The sequence below is a fragment of the Emydura macquarii genome, unplaced genomic scaffold (assembly GCF_026122565.2).
Source record: "Emydura macquarii macquarii isolate MOO-44397 ecotype Brisbane River unplaced genomic scaffold, CSIRO-AGI_Emac_v2 contig_306, whole genome shotgun sequence".
Taxonomy (NCBI): domain Eukaryota; kingdom Metazoa; phylum Chordata; order Testudines; family Chelidae; genus Emydura; species Emydura macquarii.
In genome coordinates this window covers 10,863,843-10,889,957 of record NW_027130443.1, presented here as the reverse complement: position 1 = coordinate 10,889,957, position 26,115 = coordinate 10,863,843, and the positions used below count along the sequence as shown (strand labels likewise).

The 26,115-nt window shown below is 49.4% G+C and overlaps 1 protein-coding gene across 4 annotated transcripts in view; it reads right to left on the bottom strand.

The window, feature by feature from the left end:
• Positions 1-26,115, bottom strand: part of ARID3A (AT-rich interaction domain 3A) — a 109,090-nt gene that overhangs the window by 20,456 nt on the left and 62,519 nt on the right. For all 4 annotated transcript variants that reach the window (XM_067559033.1, XM_067559040.1, XM_067559048.1 and 1 more), the window contains exon 4: positions 1,804-1,876. In XM_067559033.1, the coding sequence (XP_067415134.1) occupies positions 1,804-1,876 (73 nt within the window). The remainder of the gene's footprint in view (positions 1-1,803; positions 1,877-26,115) is intronic.

Below are 26,115 nucleotides of genomic sequence, written 5' to 3'. Positions count from 1 at the left end.
TGATGTTCTTAAGAAAACTAGATTTTCTTCCTGCCAGGCTGTCCCCTAAAGCTCTGCTCCGTGTTCAGGCTTGGCTGGGTGGGGAAGCTGTGCTAGGATGGATTCCCACCCCCCCCAGAAGGGTTGTTCTGCTGGGTAGTTGGTGCTCAAGTACTGGTCACTGCTTGTTATGGTCTAGAACAGAAGGAATCCCATTTATTTCTATAGGCCCCATCATCAGCTGATGTGGCCAGGTCAGGGGAGCTGTGCTAATTAATACCAGCTGCAGAATGCGTCCTGATTGCACAAGTGAGTCTTCAGTGTGTTAGCCTCTATGCACCGGCACATATTTCACCCCCGTGCAGAGACTTACTCAGCTGAAGAAGGGCCAAATTTGGACCAAATCTTGGTTTCGGCAAAAAAAAAAAACCAAACCCCACCAAAACACTAAACTGCTGTGATTCTGTTGCTGTGAAGTTTTAAGGCCCATAGAAACGTTCCTGTGATTTTTTTTTTTTTTTTAAACAAAATTAAGCTCTGATGGAAACAGCTTTAACAGCCCGAACACTGCAGTGCTGGGCTCCCGGAAAAGGAGCCACAAGGAGAAAGCCACTCCAACTGACAATAAGCAAAGCGAAACTGACTCATCTATTTCCACTGTCCACGCCAAGAGAAATGCAGGAAGTGAACAAACCGAACAAACAGTGAAAAGGAGTTTGAACGGCTCCAATTCTGTCAGATTTAATCATCTGAGGTGTTTTTGTATCAAAGAAAGGAATTAAATATATATATTCTTAACTTGACAGCGCCCCTTTCATGTCACAGGCCTAGATTTTGCAAAAGTGACTAGCAATTTGGGGTGCCTGTCGTGAGACCCCTTAAACAGATCTGATTTTCAGAGAGTGGACAACTCAGCACTTCTGAAAAAGGAGGCCTCAATAAGGGTGCAAGAAAAATCACCAGTCCCGTTCGAACATTTCAGACCGGATTTTTCATCTGCTCCACAGTATTTGCCACGGAGTCGCCCTGCTGCATCGTTTTTGCTCGGTGCGAATGCACCGGCTTCCCTGCTTGCAAGCCAAAGGAAAGTCTGAAAAGCACATCAGCGCTGTGAAGGAGTGGCTGGAATTTGCGGACTCTATCCATGGAGCGTTTGTAGCTGCAGGGGAGGAAAAGGGATTCTAGCTGCCTCTCCTCCACCCTGGTGGTGAAGTTTCTGATGCAGCACCACATCCACTCTGAAATACGAAGAGACACGCAGCCGGAGAGAGGGTCAGAAGAGACAACGGAAGCAAATTACTGCTCAGTTACTGGGTGCGGCATCTGTGCAGAGCAGGCCAGGGTTCTCTGTTACGAGCAGAGGCGATGGGAAGGGAAATAAGGAAGCAAAACCCATTGAGAGGAGAGAGGCGCTTGCCTTGCAGGGGAATATCAAACGGCGATGCAGAGTCATAGGGCTTGGACAAAATGAGACCCAACAGCTGCAAAGTCCAGAAAGCAAAACCGCGGGAATGAGGGGCCCAATCCTGCTCCACTGATGTCAGAGGGGAGTGGGGGTCCCACCCTTTTCAGTGCAGTGGGGGAGAGCCCCATTGGCAGAGGGGTGAAGGGTGAACATTAGGCTCGTTAGAGGTTCAACCTCAAGGCAATGATACTAAACGAGAAAATAAAACTTAGGGCTCATTGAGGCGCGCGCGCGCACGCACACACACACACACGCATGCACACACACACACACGCATGCACACACACACACACACGCACGCACACACACACACACACGCACACACACACACGCGCGCATTAGTGCCAGGCACGGCTCACCTCGCTTCTGCATGAAGCTGAAAAGGTCATCCAGGAATTCTTTCCTCTTGGGATCGCCGTCCAGCTCGTACAACTGCGCACAGAGAAGGAAGAGAAAATATCACTCACCAGGCACCTGGGCCGGGAGAACATAACAAACACCCGCCACCATTTCAAAAGCATGCGTGCGCCTCCCCTGTCGGGAGGGGCCCGGAGAGCCTGGCTCTGTCGTGCGGGGCCCACCCCGTGTCGGTGGAAGTTAAAGGCACTGGATGGCACTTGGCCTGCCAGGTAGGAAACATGGCAGATCATTTAACGTGAGTCACGATTCAGCTCCACTGCGGGGTCAGCCGGTGAGCGGAGGCGGTGGTGAAACTGGGGAGGCTGCGAGAAGCAGACTCCTGAAATGCAGCCAGCTCTCTGTCTCACCCACCCAGTTTCCTTTAGCTTCTAGGTCTTCCAGCTCTGCTGCTAGCGCTATAAAGGCTGCTCCCTTTCTAGGCACAACTGCAAGGCGTGGCACTTGCTGGTTTTAAATGGCTGTGGTTTGGAGTGGTGATTAGAAGAGGGAAGACGAGAGAACCACAGGTGAGCATCCGCTTCTTTATCTGCATCTCCACTAGGGCGCAGCTAGGAAGCATGGCTCGGGGGGTTAAGTTCTTCCGTTTTGGTTTGGGAGACCTGGGCTCGCTTCCCAGCTCTGCCCCGAACTCACTGTGACGTCTCAGTCAAGTCACGCAGCCTCTCTGGGCCTTAGATCCCAATCTGTAAAATGGGGATAACAGTTCCCCTAACACCCCCACCCCACAGGAGAGCTGGGTGGATAAATCCCTTAAAGATCGGGAGGGGCTCCAAGATTATGGTAAGGGGACCATAGACAGCTACGGGGACAAAGCGACTCACAGAAACCTCACACCAGGGGGACCTTATCACCAGCTACGTGTTTTAGGGGCTGATGCTGTCTGAGCAGCACAGCAGCCCCTGGCTTATAGAGCTTGATGTCTAAACCAGACCAAACGTGGGGGTGCTCTGGTACACCTGGGGGTCTGCGTAGAGGACCAGCGTGGTACACGAACACGTCAGTCTTTGGACGGAGGTGAAAGTGGTTACACTGCCCGGCTAGCAGCACCGGGCATTTTGCTGCCAGAGCGGATCCACGTGATCTGCTGAAGCAGCTGTGGTATGACCCCGACTCTCTGTAATTGACACGCGACCCGGGCACACACTTTGCATGGCTCAGGTGAAGAGCAGTAACATTTCCTCCCTCAGAACAGGCAGCCAGCCCGTCGTGGGCTTTATTCAGACAGAAAGGCGGTAAGTTAACTGGCAAGGGTTCCGAATCGTGCAATTAGCAAAGCAAGTCTGGGAGGATAGATGGACAGACATCTTTAACTGTATGCAGCGTTGTTGGAACCGGGTTGGTCCTGGGGTACTAGAGAGACAAGGCAGCTGAGGTAATACCTTTTATTGGACCAACTTCTGCTGGTGAAAGAGACAAACTTTCCAGCTGACACAGAGCTCTTCGTCAGGTGTCAGCTCAAAAGCTTGTCTCTCCCACCCACAGAAATTGGTGCAATAAAAGAGATTCCCTCACGCATTCCGTGTCTCTACGTACCTTCTTTAACAGCAAACCCTCCAGATCATTATGTGAAGAACCCAATTACCAAGACAGGGCGCAGAAATCAACGGGTCCCAATTGTAATCTCTTTGGGGCAGGGAGCGTCTTATTGTGAGATGCACGTACAGCTCCCTGCACAATGCAGCCCATCTCCCCGACTGGGGCAGCCAAGCGCTACCACGGTACATCACAACAATAGCAGTCATTAGAACAGCAGCAAGCCTGCAGACGTTTGCATGCCAAAGCTCCACTGATGAGGTCCCACGGATAAGGATGTATTCAGGGATTCAGGCAGGCTAGTTATTATGGATGATCCTTTGTTAAGCTGGGCAAGAAAATCTCCTTTACTTTAACAATACACCAGAGCAGACTGTGCTGTAAAGCAGTCAAAGAAGGGGGGTGCACGGACCCAGCACAGAGATTCATCCCCTTTCAAAGCTGTTTCCTTCATGGTTTATGCAAGAGTTTCTGAGCAGTTGTTTGCACGAAGGGAAGCCTGTGAGCTGGTAGAGGGAAATGCAGCAAATCTTCGGTGCACGTAAAACCCATTAGCGGCGGAGCGCGTGGGTGTCGGAGCGCTGCATCAACTAATAATATCGCCTCCCTTCTCCCCGCGCAACAAGAGTATCAGTCACTTAAACCAGCAGCTGGAACCTTTGATCCTTTGTCCGTTTCGGACACGACCCAAAAAGTCTGTTACATAAAATTACACTGAGCCGCCGCCTCTATCCAACCCACTCTGAACGCTTCAGAGATTGAAAACATCACCATGAAACCACAGCCACAGGTCTCCCGAGCAAGAACCTGGATCCTTTTCAGTTACTTGTAAAGCGTCCCTAACCTTCTGAGCGCAACGTGCAAGACACAACGATCTGAGCCCAGAGCCTCAAAGATATTTAGGGATCTACATCCCACTGAGGATCTGGGCCTCGGGCCTGCCCCAAACAGCTTCAGCTACCCAGGCAGGGTGATAAAGAGGCCCCCAGGACACTTGTGCCTTTTCGTGCATAATGCAGTGTAGTCGTAGCCTTGTCGGTCCCAGGATATTAGAGAGACAAGGTGGGTGCAGGAATAGCTTTTATTGGACTAACTTCTGTCTCTCCCTCCAACAGAAGTTGATCCAGTAAATGATATGCCCTCACTCAACTGGTCTCTCTGTTAACGTATAAGCAGTTTGGGGCAGGGAGCACCACTTTGTTCTGTGTGTGTACAGCACCTAGCACCATGGGTCCTGGTCCATGACCACAATACAAATACCAACAGTGATTATAACCCACACCGACTGAATGCATCTTGCATCCTCCACTAGTGCCTGGTTCAGTAGAAGATACTGGTCTCCTGCTGCTACCACCTAGCGCAGGTGCTTCTTTAGCGCAAATAGCAGACCTACCCTCTTTTACTGAGGCAGGTTCCAGGTTCGAATCCCGCTGGTAACATGTATGTTGAATCCCAGCCTCCCATGGCTCGGCTGGTGGTACCCTAGCCACGGATCATCCTTCCTCTCATGTGTAACGCCAACCGTCTAGCTTGCCTGGCATTAAAGGCTTCACCTGGCCCCAGAGGCAAGAGCTGAGCATTAACTTTGACTGTCTTGGCTGGTGCAGCTTTTCATCAGCCCCTTAATGATCCGGGAATGTTGCTTTGCCTGCAATACACCCCCTATTTTGTCAGAGTGTCCCCCAATGAGCTCACCGGGGCTTTTTGCACATGCAAGCCCCACCTTTTATAAATTGGATCCAGGCTGGAGAAGCTACCGATCTTGTTTACAAAGCATCTGGTTTAAAGCCAACGCCTCCCGTGAGAGCAAATTTCGCTCTCGCTGAGACCGTAGGGACAGAAGCCCCTTTCCCTCCTTTCTGCAGAGGGATCCTTTGATCCTTTGACAAGACTCCCTCCCTCCCATCTCCAAGCCTTACACAATACAAGGCGCTAATGCTATAGTAAACCAGACAAGATTAATGAAGCAAGGTACAGGGCATTACACGCTGCGAGGAGTCTTAGCAATACACAACTGGGGGATGTTTTTATAAGCTGTGACAGGAAGATCTATGCAAGGCTTCTAATGCAGCCTTTCTGTAGTCGCATCAGCTTTTCTCCTGGGACCACACCCATTGTTTGACAGCAGAGCACATTCCAGATGTGATTTATGAGTGCAGGCCTTGCCGGCCCGGGGAGGAAAAAGACTATAAAGCCCCGTTAAATCCTTAACCACGTTTTGGAAGCTGGATCCCAACGTTGGTTAGAGGTTTTGCATGGCGGACGCGTATCTGAAATCGCCACACTTCCGTCAGAGGAATTGACTGATTGAAGGGCAAGCGGGGTCCCTGGACACAAGCGAAAAACACCCGTGTGAAATACAGCCCAGTCAGCGTTACAAGTCAGAGAGAGAAACAAACCCTGCCCCACCCGACTGCTAGAGCATCCGCCACCAGCAGGTCAGATCCTCCTTTAATGACTGGTCCACGTGTGCTCCAAGGGCAGAATGGAATTCTGTACAACCCGGGCAGTGTTTGTCTGGGCGGGAGACAACGGCGTGAACTCCCCAAAGACCACCCCAAACCGCCCCACCTGCCGATCCAATTTCTCTGACCTGCCTTCTCTACCAAATGGAAGCTGCTGGGGCAGAGGTGGTCTAGCGAGTGGGTGAGGCAGGGCTTCGCCTGGGGGTTGTGGTGGCACTTGGGACAGCGGACAGGTGTAAAGCCAGGAATCAGGCACTGCTCCAAGGGTGAAGCCAGAGTCAGGGGGCCAAGGCTAAAATCTGAACCGGAGTCACTAGCCTAAGCCGAAGGGTGAGCCGGAGGCTTGGTCAGGGATGCAGCCAAGAGTTGGAAAGCAGCATGGAGCAGGGAGTTTCGGGGTGGAGCAAGTGGAGGGGTTGGGAGCAAGGCAGGAGCAGGGCTTCGAGCAAGGGCTGGTGCAGGAAGCGGAAGTGAGAGCAAGGCGAGCACAGCTGGGTGCTGCAGCCGCTGCTGCCTTCAGGCTCAGGTAGCAAATGGCAGGCTCCCCTGCCCCATCAGGAAGTGCAGCTATTCGGGAGGGAGCTTACTGGGTCCAGGTGAGTTTGCTGAGTTGCCTAGCAACCAGGCTGGGAGCCAGCTGCACTCCTGACAGGCAGCAAAAAAAGCCAGCCCTACCAAAACAAGATACTCCTCTGCACACGTGGAGGAGAGACCGAGCCATGTGTGACAGAGGGGAGTCACACTGCTTCATGCACGACTGAAAGGTGCTCAGATAGTACAGCCATAAGTGTGGCTTACGAACCTGTACAGAAGAGAAACGAAACCCCCAGAGAAGAGCAGCAGCACTGCCCTCCACGTACGGCTTTGCTGCAGTGGGAAATTTCAGCCAAACCGAATTCTCCCCCTTTTCACTGACGTTTTCTAGGGCCAAATTCTGACTTTTCATGGAAACGGAAATATTATGTCCACCCAGTGACGTATTTTGGCTTTTGGGCGTTGGTTTTTCTTTTTTTCATTGTGTGTGTGGAAAGCAGACTAGTTGAAATCCCAGTTTTCCATCAAAAGAGTGCCGATGGAAAAACTGTGACCCGCTTAGGTAACAGCTTACTACTGCTATTTGCTAGGAACCAGCAGGCTGCACCCTGGCCTGTTAATAGCCGGAGTCTGTCAATCCCTCTCTCACTCTATACCTGTTTTCACCTCCAGCATCCTGTCTGGGGGTGAGCACTTTAGCCCCTCAGGGTTGTGATTGTGTCTGTACTCCCTGCATCAGGTGCCACGGGGCCCTCACCACTTCAGACACGCCTTAAATAATACAGAGAATCTAGAGAGGCAACGGACGAGAGGCCATTAGTCACCTTGAATAGGCTCGAAGCCGGAGGCACGGCCGAAGGTCTGGGGCACGGGCTGTCCATCGGGTGGGGCACGAGGGCAGCAGATTGGGCCAGGGTAGCTCAGTAGGGTGAGTTAAACGGGCATGGAGGATGCGGCTTTGACCACAACGGCAGAAACACAGGACTCAATTTGTCATGGTCCCGAGTGCCCCCGGGGAGGCGTTCCGCATCCTCCACTTCCTCATGGAAGGCACTTCGCACCAGCCAGGAGACGCTAGCTCCTTGCAGGATCAGACCACTAGCTGGCAGGCTCAGGTCCAAGTCTGGCTGGGAAGGGAGGAGCTGGGGAGTGCAGAGCAGCAGCTCCACCAGGAACCTACAGAGGAGATCAAGGTCCAACAATCTTTTGGGGCGAGGGGGGGGAGAGCCCAGAATTCCTGTGTTGTTTCCCCTCCCCCAAGATAATCCCTTCCTCTCCGACCCCCAGCCCCCATCCAGGATGCAGATTCTGGTGCTGCAATTCCAAGGCCCCCTGAAGTGCTGACCCGTACACCCCGGGACCCTCACAGGCCGGCAGGGTCAGTGCCAGCCCGGACAATGCAGCCTCTAAGCAACCCGGGCTTTGCCAAATTCCTCACCAGGCCAAGCAGCTCTCACTTTTCTCAATGGCCGTGTTGAAGAACTGCCAGCGGAGCCGAGGCTTCGGGGCTTGCTGTGGCAGGCCTATAAATGTCAGCAGGTATCTCAGCAGGCACGTACCACGGGGCCTTGGCAGATTAGCACATTAACCGTGTAACCGATACGCCGGGCCCCAGACTCCAGCTTAGATGCCAGGGATGATTCCTTTGGAGAGGTGGCTGGAGCTGCTTAAGAAGCCACGCGAGTCGCCATGGCAAAGGGTCTTTACCCAGGGTCTGCGAAAGCAGGTCTGCAAAACAGCTGCCTCTTCCCCTGCGTGACTGATGGGGGAGGGATGGGAGGGACAGGGTTTTCTATCTATCTTATGGCCACTGTTACCATCTCAATAATCAAGAGATGGCCGGAGCTATGAGAGGCCATGCCTGGGAAACAAGACCTCACTTCCATTATTGGCACTGCCCCTGGCCTTCTGTGTATGTGCTTGGTCAAGTCTCTTCCCCACTCTGTGCCTCAGTTTCCCCTCCCCTCTCTTTGTCTGTTTAGACTGGAAGCACTTTGGGACATGGACTCTGTCTTTTTACATGTGCGCCCAGAACAACAGGGCCTCAAGGACTGTGATGGTGATTGTGAAATGCTCAGGGGGTATTAGAGAGGCTACAAAAAACAGAAAACTCAGTAATAAGCGGGGGGGAGGGGGGGCTCAACTATCCCCCAATTGACTGGGTACATGTCACCCCAGGATGGGTCGCAGAGGTAAAATTTCTAGACACCATTAATGAATGACTGCTTCATGGAGCAGCTAGCTCTGGAACCCAAAAGGGGAAAGGCAATTCTTGATCTAATCTTAAGTGGAGCAGAGGATCTGGTCCAAGAGGTGAATATAGTTGAACCGCCAGAAACAGAGACCATAATGTAATTAAAGGTAACATCCTTGTAGGGGGAAAAATACAAAAAAAAACCTAAACAAAAACAAAAAAGCCACCACAGCAGCATTTAACATCAAAAGGGGAACAACACAAAAATGAGGAAGCTAGTTAAATGGAAACTAAAAGGAAATCACATGGGTGAAATGCCTGCAAACTGAATGGAAACAACTGAGAAAAAGCATAATAAAGGCTCAAACAAAATGTATACCTCAAATAAAAAAAATCAGTAAGAGGACCAAAAGAATTCCACCATGGCTAAATGGCACAGCAAAAAAAAAAGAGGTGGTTAGAGGCAAAAAGGCATCCTTTAAAAATTGAATGGCTAATCCTACTGAGGAAAACAGAAAGGGGCATAAACTCTGGCAAGTATAATTAGGCAGGCCAAAAAATAATTTGAAGAGCAACTAGCAAAAAACACAAAAACTAACAGCAAAATTGTTTTTAAGTACATCAGAAGCAGGAAGCCTGCCAAACAATCAATGGGGCCACTGGATGCTCAATGTGCTAAAGGAGCAGTCAAGGAAGACAAGGTCATTGCAGAGAAGCTCAATGAATTTGTTGCATCGGTGTTCATGGCAGAGGATGGGAGGGAGATTCTCATATCTGAGCCATTCTTTTAGGTGACAAATCTGAGAAACTGTCACAGATTGAAGTGTCAATAAGAGGAGGTTTTTGGAACAAACTGATTAATTTAACAGTAATAGGTCACCAGGACCACATGGCATTCACCCAAGAGTTCTGAAGGAACTCGGATATGAAACTGCAGAACTACTAACTGTGGTAGGTAACCTATCATTTAATTCAGCCTTTGTGCCAGAGGACAGGATGATAGCTAATGTGACGCTGATTTCTGAAAACAACTCCAGAGGCGATCCTGGCAGTTACAAGTCAGTTAGCCTAACTCCAGTACCAGGCAAACTGGTTAAAACTATAGTAAAGAACGGAATTATCAGACACACAGCAGAAAAGAATACGTTTGGAAAGACTCAACATGGCTTTCATAAAGGGAAATCATGCCTCACTAAGCTACTAGTCTTCCTTGAGGGTGTCAACAAGTTGGACAGGGGTGATCCGGTGGATCTTATGTAGTTGCACTTTCAGAAAGCCTTTGACAAGAAATCACACCAAAGGCTTTTAAGTAAAGTAGACTGTCATGGGATAAGAGGGAAGGGCCTCTCATGGATCAGTAACTGCTTAAAAGATAGGAAACAGAGGGCAGGAATAAATGGCCAGTTTTCACAATGGAAAGAGGTGAATAGTGGGGTCTGCAAGGATCTGGGCTGGGACCTGTGCTGCTCCACACATTTATAAATAATCTGGGAAAAGGGGTAAACAGTGAAATGGCGAAGTTTGCAGAAGATACAAAATTACTCAAGACAGTTAAATCCAAAACTGACGGCGAAGAGTTACAAGGGGATCTCACAAAACTGGTTAATGGGCAACTGGAATTCAGTGTTGGTAAGTGCAAAGTAATGCACATTGGAAAGCAATCCCAAGTACACGTCCAAAACGAGGGGGTCTACATTAGCTGTTACCACGCAAGAAAGAGATCTCGGAGTCAGCGCGGACCGTTCTCTGAAAACATCCTCTCGATATGCAGCAGCCGTCAAAAAAGCTAACAGAATGTTGCGAGCCGTTAGGGAAAGAGACCGCTGATAAGGCAGAAAATATCATACTGCGACTGTCATACCGCAACTATATAAACCCATGGCACGCCCACAGCTTGAATCCCGCATGCAACCCTGATGACCCCATCTCAAAAAAGAGCACCTCACAGTTTTTAGTGTATTTATTCTCACCACCCACCTAAAGGGGGGGCTATTATCCCCTTCGCACAGATGGGAAACCGAGGCACAGGAAGGATAAGTGACTTGCCCAAGCTCACACTGGGGGGCTGTGGCAGAGCAGAGAATTGTAGCCAGGGCGCTCATCCTTTGACGGCCAAACTCCCGCCTCTCCCGAGTCATTTGCCCTGGATGGGCTAGGAATGCTGCCCACTAAGCACGGGAACATTGCAGAGGGCAACAACATGGTTTCTGAAGCGTGGCATTTCTCTCTGCTAAGTCAGGCCTCCCAAGCAGGGCGACCTCTCGAAGAGATCAGTGGGACCGAGCCGACAACCCGGGGTGTTAAAAGAAAGCCATAAAACCCGCCGCTCCCCGGGAAGTCCTTTACAGGCTGAGCCAGCCGCTGTTTAATGGATGCAGGCAAAGGTCAGAAGCTGCCTTGATTACTCGCACCAACTGGAAACCTAGCCTCAAGTCACCATCCTCCCCGCCTCCACGCCAGGCTGGCCCAGGGCTGGTAGGAACCAGACCCCAGGAGCGAGGCTGAGGAGCTGCTTTCTCTTCTCTGCAGGGAAGGAAAGGGAGGTGAGGGGCCTGGATGCCTCTAGTTCTTTTGCAGGAGCAAAGTGATGCTGGCACCCTATGGAAAAGGAGGAAGGAGCAGGGCTGCTAGAACCACTGCTCTGCTGGGGAGGGGCGGGTGACCACCCGTCCCTAACTGGGCAGGACAGTCCCGAAATGCACATTTCAAGTCCTGGTCCCAGGCTGAATGATTCTCTGCGGTGCCACTCTGGCCTATCTGGTGGGGGGGAGGGGCCGAGGTGGGCCCCACCCCCTGCTCCTCCTCTTTTCCTGAGGCTCCGCCCCACCCCGACCTGGCCAGAAGCCAGAGCAGGGCACTAAGTCGCTGTGGGGAGCCCTGGCCCCCCCACCTGCCCTGGGCGGCGCGGCCCAGGGGGCAGTGATACAGGACAGGAGCTGCTCTGGGGCACCCTGGTCCCCCGCCCAGGGCAGGAGGAGGGTCCAGGGCTCCTCACAGCAGCCCGGGCTCCCTGGGCAGCTCTTACCACTGCCCAGCTCCAGCTTCTTTTCTGGCCTGGCCAGGTGGCGGGGCCTCCGGGGTGGGGGGAAAGGAGGAGCAAGGGGTGGGGCCACTGGGGGGGGGAGGCAGGGGGCTCCTGCACGGGTGTCCCGTTTTTGCATTTTGAAAAGGGGGTCGGTCACCCTACAGGAGGGCAGCAACCCCAGAGAAGCTGCAAAGAAGACAGGGGTCCAGCAATTACGTATTGAGGGGCAGGGGGAGCCCAGGATTCCTGTACAGCGAGGGGTTGGAGTGGGGGACAGAGGGATGGACAGATCTCGGGTTTCTCTGGCTGGGAAGAGAGGCTCTGAATTTGGCATCTGGCAAGTGAGAGGGACGGTGGTGCCAGCATTAGTGGACGGGGGGAGAGGGGAGTTATTGGGGGCGGCAGGAACGCCCGGCCCCACCAGTAGCACGTGACCCAGCTGAGGAATCTTGGGCCTTGGCCAATGCCGAGTCCAGGAAGTCTCCGTTGCCCATTCCCATGGCCATCCACTCCTCCCCGAGGCCCCAATCCTGCTGAGTGTTTAGCGCCCTCCGCTCCCTGAGGGAGATGATGGGGACTGGAGGGTGCACAGCCACTGGGGGGATCAGGCTCCGAGCTGGACCAGAGGTAGTGGAGGGTGAAACTGTGCCGTCCTTCAGCCGAAGCAGGTCTCAGCTGCCGAACAGCTGTAGCGTCCCCAGGGGGCATCAGAAGCCCCTCCTGGGAACACTGCAGAGCTGTATTAAGGGAGGGGGAGTGATAATTTCTTTAACATCCCTCCTGGCCCCTGGCCTTTCCCAGCTGTCGCACACTAGGGGATCGGATGCAGCTCTACGAGTGTAAAAGGAGATCAGTGTGAGGCCCGGGGAGCTCAGGGTTTGCAGGTGGGGGAATAAACAAGGCCTTCGATCACTTAGGCAGATTAACGGACGGGCTCAGAGCGACAGGGCCCACTTCAGGCTGTGCCCAATCAATGTGTACATTTCCAGCTCCGTCCTCCCCAGCTACACCCTGGTTTGTTCCCTTGCCCATTTGCCGCTCAGATGCAAAGGCCTAAAAAGCCAGGAGCACGGATGATCCGGGGGTCATGGTACCAGCCTGGGGTTTGGGTATGTTAGGTTCAAACCTCAGCTCCGCCACAGATTTCCTCCATGACCTTGGGCAAGTCACTTAGCCCTTCTCTGCCTCAGTTCCCCCTCTGTACAATGGAGATAACAGCACTGCCCTGCCTCAGAGAGGCGGTGTTTTATGAAGATAAATACATGAAAATGGGTGAGGTGCTCAGAAACCACGTTAACAATGACCACCATAGTTAAAGCAGTACAACTCCCTGGCACTGACGCAGTTATAAAGATGCTTTTCCCAGCAAAGTTATTCATATCCAGGAAGGGGAATAAGCTAAGCCAGTATCTAAGACACCTTGATGCCAGCTGAAGTGCGTCCACACCGGGAGCTTGTTCTGGTATAACAATATTGGTTAAAAAATAAAATTAGAAAAATTATCGCCTACTTGACACAGTTATACCAGTCCAAAACCGCTGTACAGACCAGGCCTCAGAGTTACAGCCACTTCCCATTGCAGAGAGGTGTAAAGGGGCCTGAGTGTACATGAGAACCGGGCCTGGAGTTTTTAAGAGGCCCAGGATGGCGTGAAGGGGCTTCCCAGCACTGTTGGAGACTGATAACCAAGACAAAAACTCTCCCTTCACCCACACTCAGTCACTCCTGCTTCGACTCATGCCATTATCACAGCGGGGCTGATTTCAATGCTTCACTGCCTAACGGGTCTCCTTGCCACACCATACCTCGACTTTCAAGTTCCCCTCCATTGCCTCACTATTGGATTGGTCACCAAAACCACATTGCTTTCTTGGAAAGAAAGCTCCTCAGGGAATTCACCCCCATCCCCGTTATGAATACAGGGCCACTTCTGAGTCACAGTGAGTTAATTCAGTTCCTTCTCTCCCATAAAACACGTCACTGGGGAGTGGAAACTAGACAGGCCAGATGCTAACTGCATGAGGTCATCAGGCATCTGACCCTAGATACATTTGGAGCAGGAAGGGAGACCAAGGAACGAACCCCTCTTCTGAAGGAGATATGAAGCTAGGAATCAATGTGCAATGGGGAGTGAAACACGTGGCAACCAGAGTTCGGCCCCGCTGTGAGATTACATCCACGCGACGCTTGATCCTATAAGATTCTTTCCTTATAACAGAATTCATCTGTCACCAGATTCCATCGCCTCATTGGGGAATGGTTGTTCCCCCAGTTATTTATGGCAGTAGCAACCCCAGATCCCGACTGGAGACCTGCTGTGCAAGGTGCTAGACAGACACTTAACAAGGGATGTTCCTCTAAGGAAAAAAGGTGGATGAAGTGGAACGCAGCTTGCCCACAGTCAGCGTCAGAACCTGTACTAGGACCCATGTCTCCTGACGCCCGGTGCCTTGCCCGCTAGACCTCCTTGCCTTCCATTGCAGCAGCTTTGCTCCTTGCTGTCTCCAAAGTCAGTGTGTCCCATGATTAAAACTACCCTCCACCCGCCGCTCTCCAAGGCAGAGGTACAAAATCTCAGACCTGCATCTACGAAGAGACCGACTGATCACATCCCCACTCTAGCTCCGATTGCAAAATCAAGCATGAAATTGTCATGGGGTTGCGGGGAGCATCTGGAAAACCACTAACCAGCTCCCCACCCAGTGCCTGTATTCACGGCATGAACATGTGCTCTCCCTGGCTTCACACAAAGGAGAGGGTGGGAATTAAGAGGCAGGATCCTTTTAGGCTGAGCTTGCTGTTTAAATACAAATTAGAGAGGGAAGGAAATGTAGCATAACAGGGGGAAGCAGGGAGGCTGTAAAATGTCACAGTGCTTTGCTGGATAGAACTGCAAGGCAAAAGATGCATTAAGCAAAAGGTCCTTGAGTTTCTTTGGGGGAAAACAGGAAATGCGCAAAAGTGGGCAATAAAGTCAGTATAAAGAAATCCACAGGAGACTGCACACGTAGATCTGAAGCTGAAGTCTGTCCATTTCTGATTGTCTTCACCAGAAATAGCCAGGCACTTGTTCTTCATCACAGCCATGGACTTCAAGAGCGTCGCAGATCTTCCTTTGAAACAAAAAATCTGAAAGTTCAGCCAGACAAAGAAATACTGGCTCCTTAGCACTGGGCAGGTGAATTATAAAATAGGTAACTGCGGCCAATCAGAAGGCACTCGTTTTTGCACGTGCAGTCTGATTGGCTGAAAACTGCACTTTCAGGTACCTCCTCTGAAGCCACTAGTACAATATTAACCAATCAGGCTGCACCATCTCTCTCTTGTACATAACAATCAAATATAGAGAGAGTGGACGTTTATTCAGTATATGGGGAAAATTTACATCTTTGGGGATGAAAAAGTGTGTAACCGATGTGGAACAAGATCTGCTCCCTGTAATCCGGATGTTATAACCCAGTGTTGTTCTCTTATAAGAGATAGGTAGCAATTAATTGCTGTTGTTATCTTCCATTCCACAGAACACTAGTTTTCAATTACAGACGTCAACTTCAGTCCATATATATAGAGACAGTACGTAAAGTTGGGCGCCCCAAAACTGTGCATCAGGGGGTCAGTTGGGACCCCAGACCCTTCCTCTACTCTGGGCTCTGGTGCAGGGACCCTGTATTGAGACGCTAAGGCCTGCTTCCTCAGCCTCAGTGCTGTTTCCCTGGGCTAGTGGCAACCTTCCTCTGCTTCCAGGCCCCTTTCACAGCACGCCTCCCTCCAGTGCTCTCTGTAGGTTTGTGGTTGATGCAGCGGCTGGGGTCAGCTAGCTGGCCTGTCAGATAACACATGATCAAACCGCTCAGAGTGTGCGTGGGGGGTGGGATAGCAGGGTACCACTATGGCACTCGGGGGACCTGCTACTAACTCCCTGTGTGACCTTGGGCAACTCACTTAGTCTCTCGGGGTCCCAGTTCTCCATCTGTACAAAGTGGCAAATATTTGGGTTAATAAAGGAACTGGCTTGACGGGTTGTGCGGGTCACACTTTAAATGTGGTTGAGCGAGGGTTAATACTATGAATACTGCAGTAATGAGCGTGGTATGAGAGCCTATAGATCGAGAGAACAGATGCAGTAAGCAGGACTAGTGGGCGATATAGATGGCTAGAAACAATCTATTGACCCGTGGGACACTAACAATTGATTAACCATTTGTTAAAACATCTGGTCATGGCTTATTTGCCCATTATAAAATGTGCCCATTATATAAAAGTGTGAAACTCCCCCATCCTTCAAGAACACTCAGATAAGTGCCATGAATTCATGAAAATATCTGAAAATCCAGGAAGTTGCGTTATTTTCTCTTTAGTTATTGTTTTAGCAGAAAGGATTATTCAGCCACAGAAACAGTCTCTTGTTTAAAACTCTTTCAGAAACACCCAGCCCAGGATCAGAGCTAACACCTGGGAGCTAGCCACGCGTGAATAATGAATAGCCCAGGCAAAAGGTTCACCAGCCACCAATGGGGCTGCAACGATTTGCCCGACGCGTACGAATAACCGAGACGTTTGCAGGAGGTTTGTCACCCTTCCTGCTTGCCACTCAAAAGGCAGGGCCTGACTTCTTAACGAGCACGGCTCCTAATTACCAGCTCACACAGCTCTAGTTAACAGCTCCTTCAGATCATCTTCCAGTCCCCATGGCAAAAAAAAAAAAAAAAAAGCTTCATTCCTGATTTTCTCCCTGCAAAATATTCCTGCATCTTTCTCCCAGCAGCTAATAAAACAGTCTTCCTTGCCAACGAGTCCATTACACTAAGCTATACAAAGCAACTACGTGCCATCTGCCACGCAAGAGGAGACTGGTCCAGTAATGGTGCTCTGGTCTCCAGCTTCTGGTGCAGTGGCCTGGCGTATGGGAACAAGGCTATATGGTTCTGTAGAAGATCACTGCCCTGTCCTAACGGGCAGCGAATAAAGGCCTGGGGGCATGGCGATAAATGGATGGACTCCCTACATCTCTCGCTCAGAGTTTGTGGGACTAGGTGTGAGGAAAACTCCTATCAGCTTTGAAAGAGAGCAGGATCAGGGCCCAGGACGGGAATGGGAGATTACTGGGATAGCCCCAGTAAGTGGCACCAGTGTGAATCAGGAGTGTGAATCCACTGGGCTCAAGGGAACCACAGTGGTGCTTAAGCAGTGTAAGTGAGACCAGACCCACAAGACAATTGGGAGCTGGTCATGGGCAATGAGGCCTCTCCCCTCTAGGCCGACACCCAGTCTTAACAGATGTGGCCTATGTGAGACATTCAGAGGCTTCAGTCCAGACCCCAGGAGACAGACACTTTAGGCCAGATTTTCAAAGGTATTTAGATGCCTAAAGATGCAGATAGGTGCGTTTGTAAAGCCCACCAGGCACCTAAGAAGGTTAAGTGCCTAACTCCCATAGGAATCAACAGGAGTGAGGTGCCTTTAGATGCTTCCCTCCCCCCACCCCCCTTACCGGACTCAAAAACAACCAAATCTTGCAATGCATCATTGCTAAAAGCCTAATCAGGACGGCTGACATCAGTGTTTGCACAACCAAAGGTCAGATTTTCAAAGGGCTCTGCACTGCATGGCGCCTCCTGAGAGCAATGGAGAATCCCCCAGCCCACCCCCATGGAGAACAACGGAGCCACTGGCTGGTTAAACACCTCCGGAAATCTCAGCTCTCCGTTCGGTACCTAAATGGAAGCGGGCAGTTCTTTGGACAAGCTGGCTCCCAATCTGAACCCACAGAGTGGGTTTCCAAGAGGGACGGTATTTCTGAATTTAAGCAGGTGATGGAAAATTCACAGGCGGCTGCAGGGTAATAATAAAAAATTATTCCGTATACACTCTCTTCAAATCCAGGAGATCAAACCAAGAGTAGCAGCAATGCAACCCGTTCAGTGCCAGTGCGCCTGAATCATTAGCCACACCTTTGATCCCCTCAGCTAGTTTCAAGCTTTCAAGTGGAGGGAAAAGAGGTGACATGCCCCATGGCTGGCTAGCAAATGAGCCAAGACATGTCACCAAACCAAAGTCCACTGAACAAAAGAATGCCCATACTGGGTCAGACCAAGGTCCATCTAGCCCAACGTCCTGTCTTCTATCCAGATGCTTCAGAGGGAATGAATAGAACAAGTAATCATCAAATGAGCCATCCCATCAGCCATTCCCAGCTTCTGGCAAATAGCAATCCCTGCCAATCCTGGCTAATAGCCATCAATGGACTTGTCCTCCATGAATTTATCTAGGTCTTTTTTGAACCCTGTTATAGTCTTGGCCTTCACAACATCATCTGGCAAGGAGTTCCACAGGTTGACTGTGTGTGGTGTGAACAAATACTTCCTTTTCTTTGTTTTAAACCTGCTGCCTGTTAATTTTATTTGGTGACCCCTAGTTTTTGTTTTATGAGTAAACAACACTTTTTTTTTTTTTTTTACTTTCTCCAGATCACTCATGGTTTTATAGACCTCTATCATGTCTCCCCTTAGTTGTCTCTTTTCCAAGCTGAAAAGTCCCAGTTTTATTAATCTCTCCTCATAGGGAAGCTTTTCCATTCCCCTAATCATTTTAGTTGCCCCTTTTTTGTACCTTTCCCAATTCCAGTATATCTTTTTGAGATGGGGTGATTAGATCTGCATGCAGTATTCAAGATGTGGGCATTCCATGGATTTATAAAGAGGCAATACAGTATTTTCTGTCTTATTACCTATTCCTTTCTTAATGATTCCCAATATTCTGTTAGCTTTTTTGACTGCCACTGCACATCGAATGGAGGTTTTTAGAGAACTTCGAGATAGATAGTATCTGCATTATTTTGCATTTATCAGCATTGAATTTCATCTGCAATTTTGTTGCCCAGTCACCCAGTTTTGGGAGATCCCTTCGTAACTCTTCGCAGTCTGCTTCGGCTTAAGCATCTTGAGCAGCTCTGTATCATCTGCAAATTTTGCCACCTCACTGTTTATCCTTTTTCCAGATCAATGATGAATATGTTGAACAGTGCTCGTCCTAGCACAGACCCCAGGGGACCCCACTATTTAACCCTCTCCTTTGTGAAATCTGACCAGTTATTCTTACCCTTTGTTTCCTGTCTTTTAATCAGTTACTGATCCAGGAGAGGACCTTCCCTCTTAACCCACGACCTTAAGAGCCGTTGGTGAGGGACCTTGTCAAAGGCTTTCTGAAAATCTATATCCACTGGATCACCCTTGTCCACATGCTTGTTGACCTTCTCAAAGAATTCTAGCAGACTGGTGAGGCAGGATTTCCCTTTACAAAAACCAAGTTGACTCATGGCCAACAACTCATATTAATTTGTGTGTCTGATCATTCTGTTCTGTACTATAGCTTCAACCAATTTGCCTGCTACTGAAATTCGGCTTACTGGCCTGTAATTGCCGGGATCGCCTCTGGAGCCTTTTTTAAAAATTGGCATCACATTAGCTGTCCTCCAGTCATCTGGTAGAGAAGTGGATTTAAATGATAGATTACATACCACAATTAGTAGTTCTGCAATTTTGCACTTGAGTTCCTTCGGAACCCTTGGGTGGATAACATCTGGTTCAGGAGACTTATTACTGCTTAATTTATCAATTTGTTCCAAAACCTCCTCCAATGACACCTCAGTCTGCGACAGGTCCTCAGATTTGTCACCTAAAAAGAATGGCTCAGGTTCGGGAATCTCCCTCACATCCTCAGCCATGAAGACCGATGCAAAGATCTCATTTAGTTTTTCTGCAATAACCTTATCTTCCTTGACTTCTCCTTTAGCATCTCGATTGTCCAGTGGCCCCAGTGGTTGTTTAGCAGGCTTCCTACTTCTGATGTACTTATAAAATATGTGCTGTTACTTTTTGAGTCTTTGGCTAGCAGTTCTTCAAATTCTTTTTTGGCCTTCCTACTTATATTTTTACACTTCATTTGCCAGAATTTATGCTCCTTTCTATTTTCTTCAATAGGATTTAAACTCCACTTTTTAAAGGATGCCTTTTTGCCTCTAACGGCTTCTTTTACTTTGTTGTTTAGCCATGGTGGCTCTTTTTTGGTCCTCTTACTAGGTTTTCTTAATTTGGAGCATACATTTAGACTGAGCTTCTATTACGGTGTCTTTAAAACGTTTCCGTGCAGCTTGCAGGGATTTTACTTTTGACACAGTTCCTTTTAATTTCTGTTTAACTAACTTCCTCATTTTTGTGTAGTTCCCCTTTCTGAAATTAAATGCTACTGTGGTGGGCTAAGCCAACAGCCCCATTCCCCAATTTACAAAAACCATTTATATATATATACACACACACACACAGACACACACACACAGCCTACATTTTCAAAAGTGATTCTGTGGATTCCCAGTTTGAGACACCTTAATTGTCCTAAAATTCACTGGTTGCTTTTGAAAATGTAGGCTGCCCTGGTTTCTGCATTCCAGAACTTGAGATGAGCTGCTAGATTTATTTTCCCCCCCCACCTTTTGTATACATACAAAAAGACTATTCTAGGGAAACTGATTAAATTCCATTCCAGTTCTCCTTTGAGCAGAATGCTAGGGGATTGCTCCCAGAGGTTACGCTTCCTCCCATCATCGCAGATTCTGCTCCACAGTGGAAGAACCCTCTCCTTGGACCCCAGAAGGGCATGACACCGGCACATCTGCTACTATTTTGTCTCGCCGCGTAGCCTCCTGGCAGGAGAGGCTGGAATACCGACCTTCGAAAGGGAGCTTTCTGAAGGGCCTACCTCTGTTCTTGAGTGAAAGAAAAGAGGTGGAGATCTCTCCTTAATTCACTGGGGGTCAAAGCTGAAGCCAATCCATGCATAGAACCCCTGGCCCTTAAATGGAAGGGCAAGAAGTGTAGGCTTCGAAGCAATAATCTCCTGCCCAGAAGGTTTAATCCACACAACCCAGGCTCAATGCTAACATTCTGAAACTAGCGACACTACAGCCACGGAAGGATCACACTGAACACAAATCTGCTCCACCAGCTCTTCATGCACCTTTCAGGGCGAGCTTGTTGCTTTCGAAGCTGCTCAACTGTGGCCCAATATGAGAAATAAATAGCTGCCCTGAAAACTGCGGGAGGATGGCTCAGAACCCTCCCAAACGCGAGTCTTTCTTTCAACAGGGTCTTTCAGTCCTACACCCACTGAAGGGCAGGAGCAGACATTAGGGCCATCCAGTGCAGCATGGGACGTTTGGGGACCAGTTATTCCCAGCCTGCAGGCTAGATTTGGACACCTTCGCAGAGTTTTACCGATGCCGATGGGACACTTAGCGTCGAGATCCATCCGATTGCAGAATAGACAGGGCTCTTGGATGTAGAACAGGAGAATGGTCGGAGACCTTGCCAAATACTCTGATGAGCGATTGTGTCCTCTGTATCTGGATAACGGTTTCCCCTAAACTGCTAGAAGAACCCCACTGCATCTCCTGCCCTCTTTTGCTCTAGGGGGAAGGCTGCCCAAAGACACTGTCTTCCATGGAATCTGCATGGCTGTCTCTGGATGGAACAGCTCCTGGAAGGTGGCTGCTTTCAGCAGTGCTGTGGTAGGATTGGCCAGCCATTGAAGGGACTCGAGAGACCAGCTTCTTGAGACAAGCACTGGCCTCTTCCTTCCCCAAGAGGAAAGGGGGTGGGAACCTGCAGGGTCCACTGGACCGAAGGAGGGGACAAAGCGGCTCTGTAAACGTTAGAGAGCCACCAGAGACAAAGGCTGGATGTCGCAGGCTGAGCTGGCCCTTTAAGGGTGTCCTGGCCTCAGCCTTGTCTGCAGCTGAGTTGATCTCTCAGTGCAGTAGTCCGGGCCCTTGTCTTCAGCAGGAGCGAAGGTGTGTTCTTAACTCAAGTTAGCAAACACGAGATAAAACCTAAAGGAGACAGGGCAGTTTGTCGCTTTCACCTGCATAGTCTTTACCTCACCTCGCTAAACTCCTGTGAAAGCCATGAACTGACTTGTCTCCACTAGGATTTTACCGCACGTTAGCTGATGTGGGGGAAAAAAACCGAAACACACAAACGTTTCGGTGCCCAGTTGTTGACAGGTTTTTGCATTTTTTTCCCCACCAAAATGCCTTAAAAAAATCCTTTGGATCACATCACCAACATGTCCATCGTTACTGAAAAGGAGCTGCACATTAAAGACAGAGATAGGGAACTGCCAAGAAGTTAACCCAAGGGAACTGCATAAACCCTTCACAGGATTTCTTTGCATCCTTGTTTTGCATATAATGCCTTATTTCCTGTATTTGGCTCCATACCATTTGTTCTGCTAAATTAAATCAGAGATACCATAGCAGAGATAAAAATAAGTGTGAAATCCCATTACGTCTCTTTTTTTGGCCCCTTATGAACAATGAAACTTACGCGTACTTATCGTAAAAAGCTTAGATATCAGATCTTTTTAAAAAAATATTGAGGAACTGAAATTCATTTTTGTGTAAGCAATCTGTGAAACCGATAAACCAGGCAGCAAGGGTTTAGTTTGAATACAGCTACTGCTTACGCCACAGGACTGAAATTAACAGGTGCACGGGTGTAGAACTTTGGTTTGCGCCAGTTTTCATACATTGCACTCCAGGGCAAACCGCTTTTGTACATGTTTATACTGTTAAAAAGCTATCTACCCGCTAGGGAAATTCAATTAAAGATTGCAAGGACTGTTCAAGCATAATAAAGATTTATTAGATCCTAAGCTACACAACACCGCTGCACTGCCAAGGTTGATACTGACAGTCGGTTGTATTTTGTAATTAACAATGTTATTAGGATTTAGAAATATTGCTAATATTAGTATGACCTAGAGGTCCCAGCTGAGATGGGCACTGTGTTAGGTGCTGCACAGTCCCAGCCGCAAGGAGCTTACAGTCACAGACTAGCCCGACAAAAAGGTGGGAGGAAGAAAAGCGAGGAAGTGACTTACCTAATAAATTCACACAGCAAGTCAGCAGCAGAGCTGGGAATAAAACCCAGGTCTCCTGAGCCTCAGGGATTATCTACACTATAGACATATCACTGTAGTGCCATAGCATAAACACTTGCCATGGTGACAGAAGGGGGTCACCTGGTGCTGTAGTGAATCCACCCCCTCGAGCAGCGGCTGCCTAGATGATGGAAGAATTCTTTCACCCCCTCCCAGTTATGTCACCTTAAGGACCCCTCTCCGAGGTGTGAATTTGTCAAACACCTGAGCGATGGAGCTAGGATGACCTAAGTTCTAGGTGCAGACAAGGCCTTAGTCTGGTGCCCGTTAAGCTCTCAATAAGGGCAGTGGAGTGACGGCCATCCCCTGAGATCAACCTTTTTTCCCCCAAAAGATAGCCCAAAACCCCCCGGAAAACACCTTCCAAATGTGACTTTCTCTCGTGTCAACAGCTGCTGTGGCTGCCTCGGGACAGGAAGGGAGGTGGGTCTTGGCAGGACACGCTCCATTAAGATACAGTGCCCTTGTTATGTGGCGTGGGGTTCACCCGCAGCACCTTCAATCGCCGGGCAAGTCCTCGCCGTGGCCCACCCCACGTAGAGATCGGAGGACGTCCGGTCTGTTGGCTCACCGGGAACGCGGCTCAGCCTAATGCAACGCGCAGCTCCCCGAACAGGGGAGCGGTGGGGCACGGAACCTGGGGCTCCTAGCTCCGTTCCTGGCTCTGCCACGGACCTACTGCCTGACCACGAGTAAATCACGTCCTGCCCCACCCTTTGTGCATGTCAACTGCCAGCAGCCCTTTGCAGCGGGGACGGTCTGTGCGCGCTACTGTATTTGCATAGCGCCACACACATGGGGGGCCTCGAGGTGCTAGCTACAATCAGTGTCCTTTCTGCGTCCTTTCGAAAGCTTAGCTTTCGACTGCTCCCCCCCGTGTTACTAGAGCACACAGCTCCTCTGCGAGGTCCATTGTTACCCAGTACTTTCCAGATCTGCTCCACGTCCCAGCATTTCTCTTGCCGCCTCTCCTTGCAAGAGGTGTTTTGCGTATGCACGGGGCCAGCAAATGGTCTCGGCATTCGCTGTCTCTGTTACCCCATCCCCCAAACCCCCCCACACATCTGGGACAACACACGCTGTTCAGCTTCTCCCTCTGTCTGACTGGTGAGGAAGGGAAAACTGCTCCATGAGGCAATGGGTCTCTCAACAGGCGGGATTGCCTCTGCAGAGTCTACCAGATACAGAAGTCTGACTATGCAAATAGCAAACAAATACCATCAGGGAATGTTTTAATGTTATGTCAGCTCGTTGCTGCACAATCAGATGTGGTTTCCTGGAGAAAAACAGTCCCGCTTTGCACATGGCATGTCACAGGAACTGGTTATTTTGAGACAGACACAGGATAACCCGTATCCGGTTTGAACCTGTCCCACGCGCGGCCGCGTGGGTAAGTGTCAGAGAGTAAAGCAGTAGGGAGGGTAGAGACATCTGATCCTGCATTAATGAGATGATGCTCCTGCTACAAAGCAGGAACGAGGCCTAACAAGGCAGAAGGAAGCCTGGAGCTAAACCACCCAGTGGCCTGGGGAGGATGCCGCTTGCTTTCAAAACATGCCTGTTTTCCGTCCATGTTCCGTCCCCTTCTTGAAGCTGAAGCTTCTTCTAGGGCAGCTGGTGCATTGGAGCTTGAGAATCCTGCACAGTGCAGAGCATGCGCCTCGTGCTTAGGTAACACTGGCAAAATGAGTCACCGCCACTAGAGGATAATAGCCTACTACTGCTAACTAAGTCACTCCGGGAGTTCAAACAGTTGAGGTTGGTGTAACGGTACTTAAGGTCCCAGGTTCTAACCCTACTGACAACCCGGAGGGGAGGGGCAATTTTTACACCGAATGTTACTCACACTCACACATAATTTTTGCTCCCACCTGCCCTCCAGAGCAACAACCTTGTGCTCTCTGGAAGGGCCCACGGGATCAAGCTTCAGTCTAAACAACCCTCCCACCCACCCCCCAAAAAAAGTGTCCAAATACCTCCACCCTGGTTTGATGCTCATTAAAATGTGCATGGGGCGCGGCAGCTAAGGCTGCATTCATGGAAGAGCAGGCTGGCAGCGGGAAATGTTTCTTTTAAAAAGGAGGTACGAATCACAGGAGGTCATCAGAACAATATTAGCCCTCTAGGAAAACAGGCCATCCCCCCCTGGTAGATTTCCAGCCCAGGCGTTTAGTGCACATTCTCATACCATTAGCTGACAAGCGGATTAATGTTTCAAGTCAGATTACGCCAAAATCCCACCAGTTGACTTTAAATGGGCTTGCCAGAATTCTGCAACCGTCTCAGCAATGTCAGGAATGCTGGAGAATGTCCGCATGGACAAACACTCACACCAGAGCTCCCACTGCATTCCCGGCTTCACCCCCCCCTCCCAACCTCCTTGCTAAGACTCTCAATGGAATTAGTTAATCGGATCTGCAAAGGAAAGAATTAAATAAGATACACATAAAATAAATAAATAAATAAATAAATAAATAAAGGCAGAGGGATGGGAGAGAGAAAGGATCACGGGGAGCTGCTTTCACCACTGATTTTATTTGCAGAGGAAGCCTAGTTTCAAATGAAATTGCTCCCACAATAAGAAGCAAAAACTGGAATTCAAACAAGGAGGAAAAAGTGACGACATGAGGCTGGCCTTTTAATAAGGCTCCTGAGGCACTCACCCTGCAACGTCAGGACTTTACACTGGAGCCAGACAAATCTTTTAATCAAACCCTTTGGCTGCTGATTCACACACAGGAACATTCACACCCACCCTGCCAAGTCTGTATATAGACTAGAGACTCCCCTTGCAAAGATACTCGTAAGAGCTTGGATCCTGCAAAGACTTACTTACACCCATGCTTGATTTTACAATCCGTGAGTAGTCCCCAGTTCTGCCAACAGCAAGTGTTCCAAAATCATCAGCCAGACTTCAAAAGCCATGACATTTAAAAAAAACCAAAATTCTAGGGGTCAGGTTTTCAAGTCTTCTTCCACAACCACGAAGGCTAGAAACTTTTTTTTTTTTAAAGGAAGCAGAGAGTCTCATGTAATCACATGATTCCAGGAGCTGGGGCTTAAAAAACAAACAAACAAACCAACCAACCCATGCAATAAAAATCATGAGCATTGGCAACAGAGTCCTACTGAAATCACCACAGTTTAAGCTCATGCTTTAATCTTTGGTGGACTGGGCCCTAAAAAGGTCGAACTTCTACAGTAGAAAAATCAGGATCTTTTCAAAAATGGGCATGGCATCATGTGTTTTAAAAATAACCAGAGGGGTCAGCTGCAAACATAGAAGTTTCTAAAAATTACCCCTTATTTATTTTAGAGGGATGTTTCTTGCAGAGGTTTGTTTGTTTGTTTGTTTTTGAAAAGAGAGACAGGCTTTTCCACAGAGGACCCAACTCCCTCTTTGTCAAGAGGTGTCCTGAGGGTGGGGAGAAAAACTGCTGTTCACTGCACATACTAAAAAGTGAGTTAACAAGGAGCCAACACATGGATTGGATCTCCAAGGTGT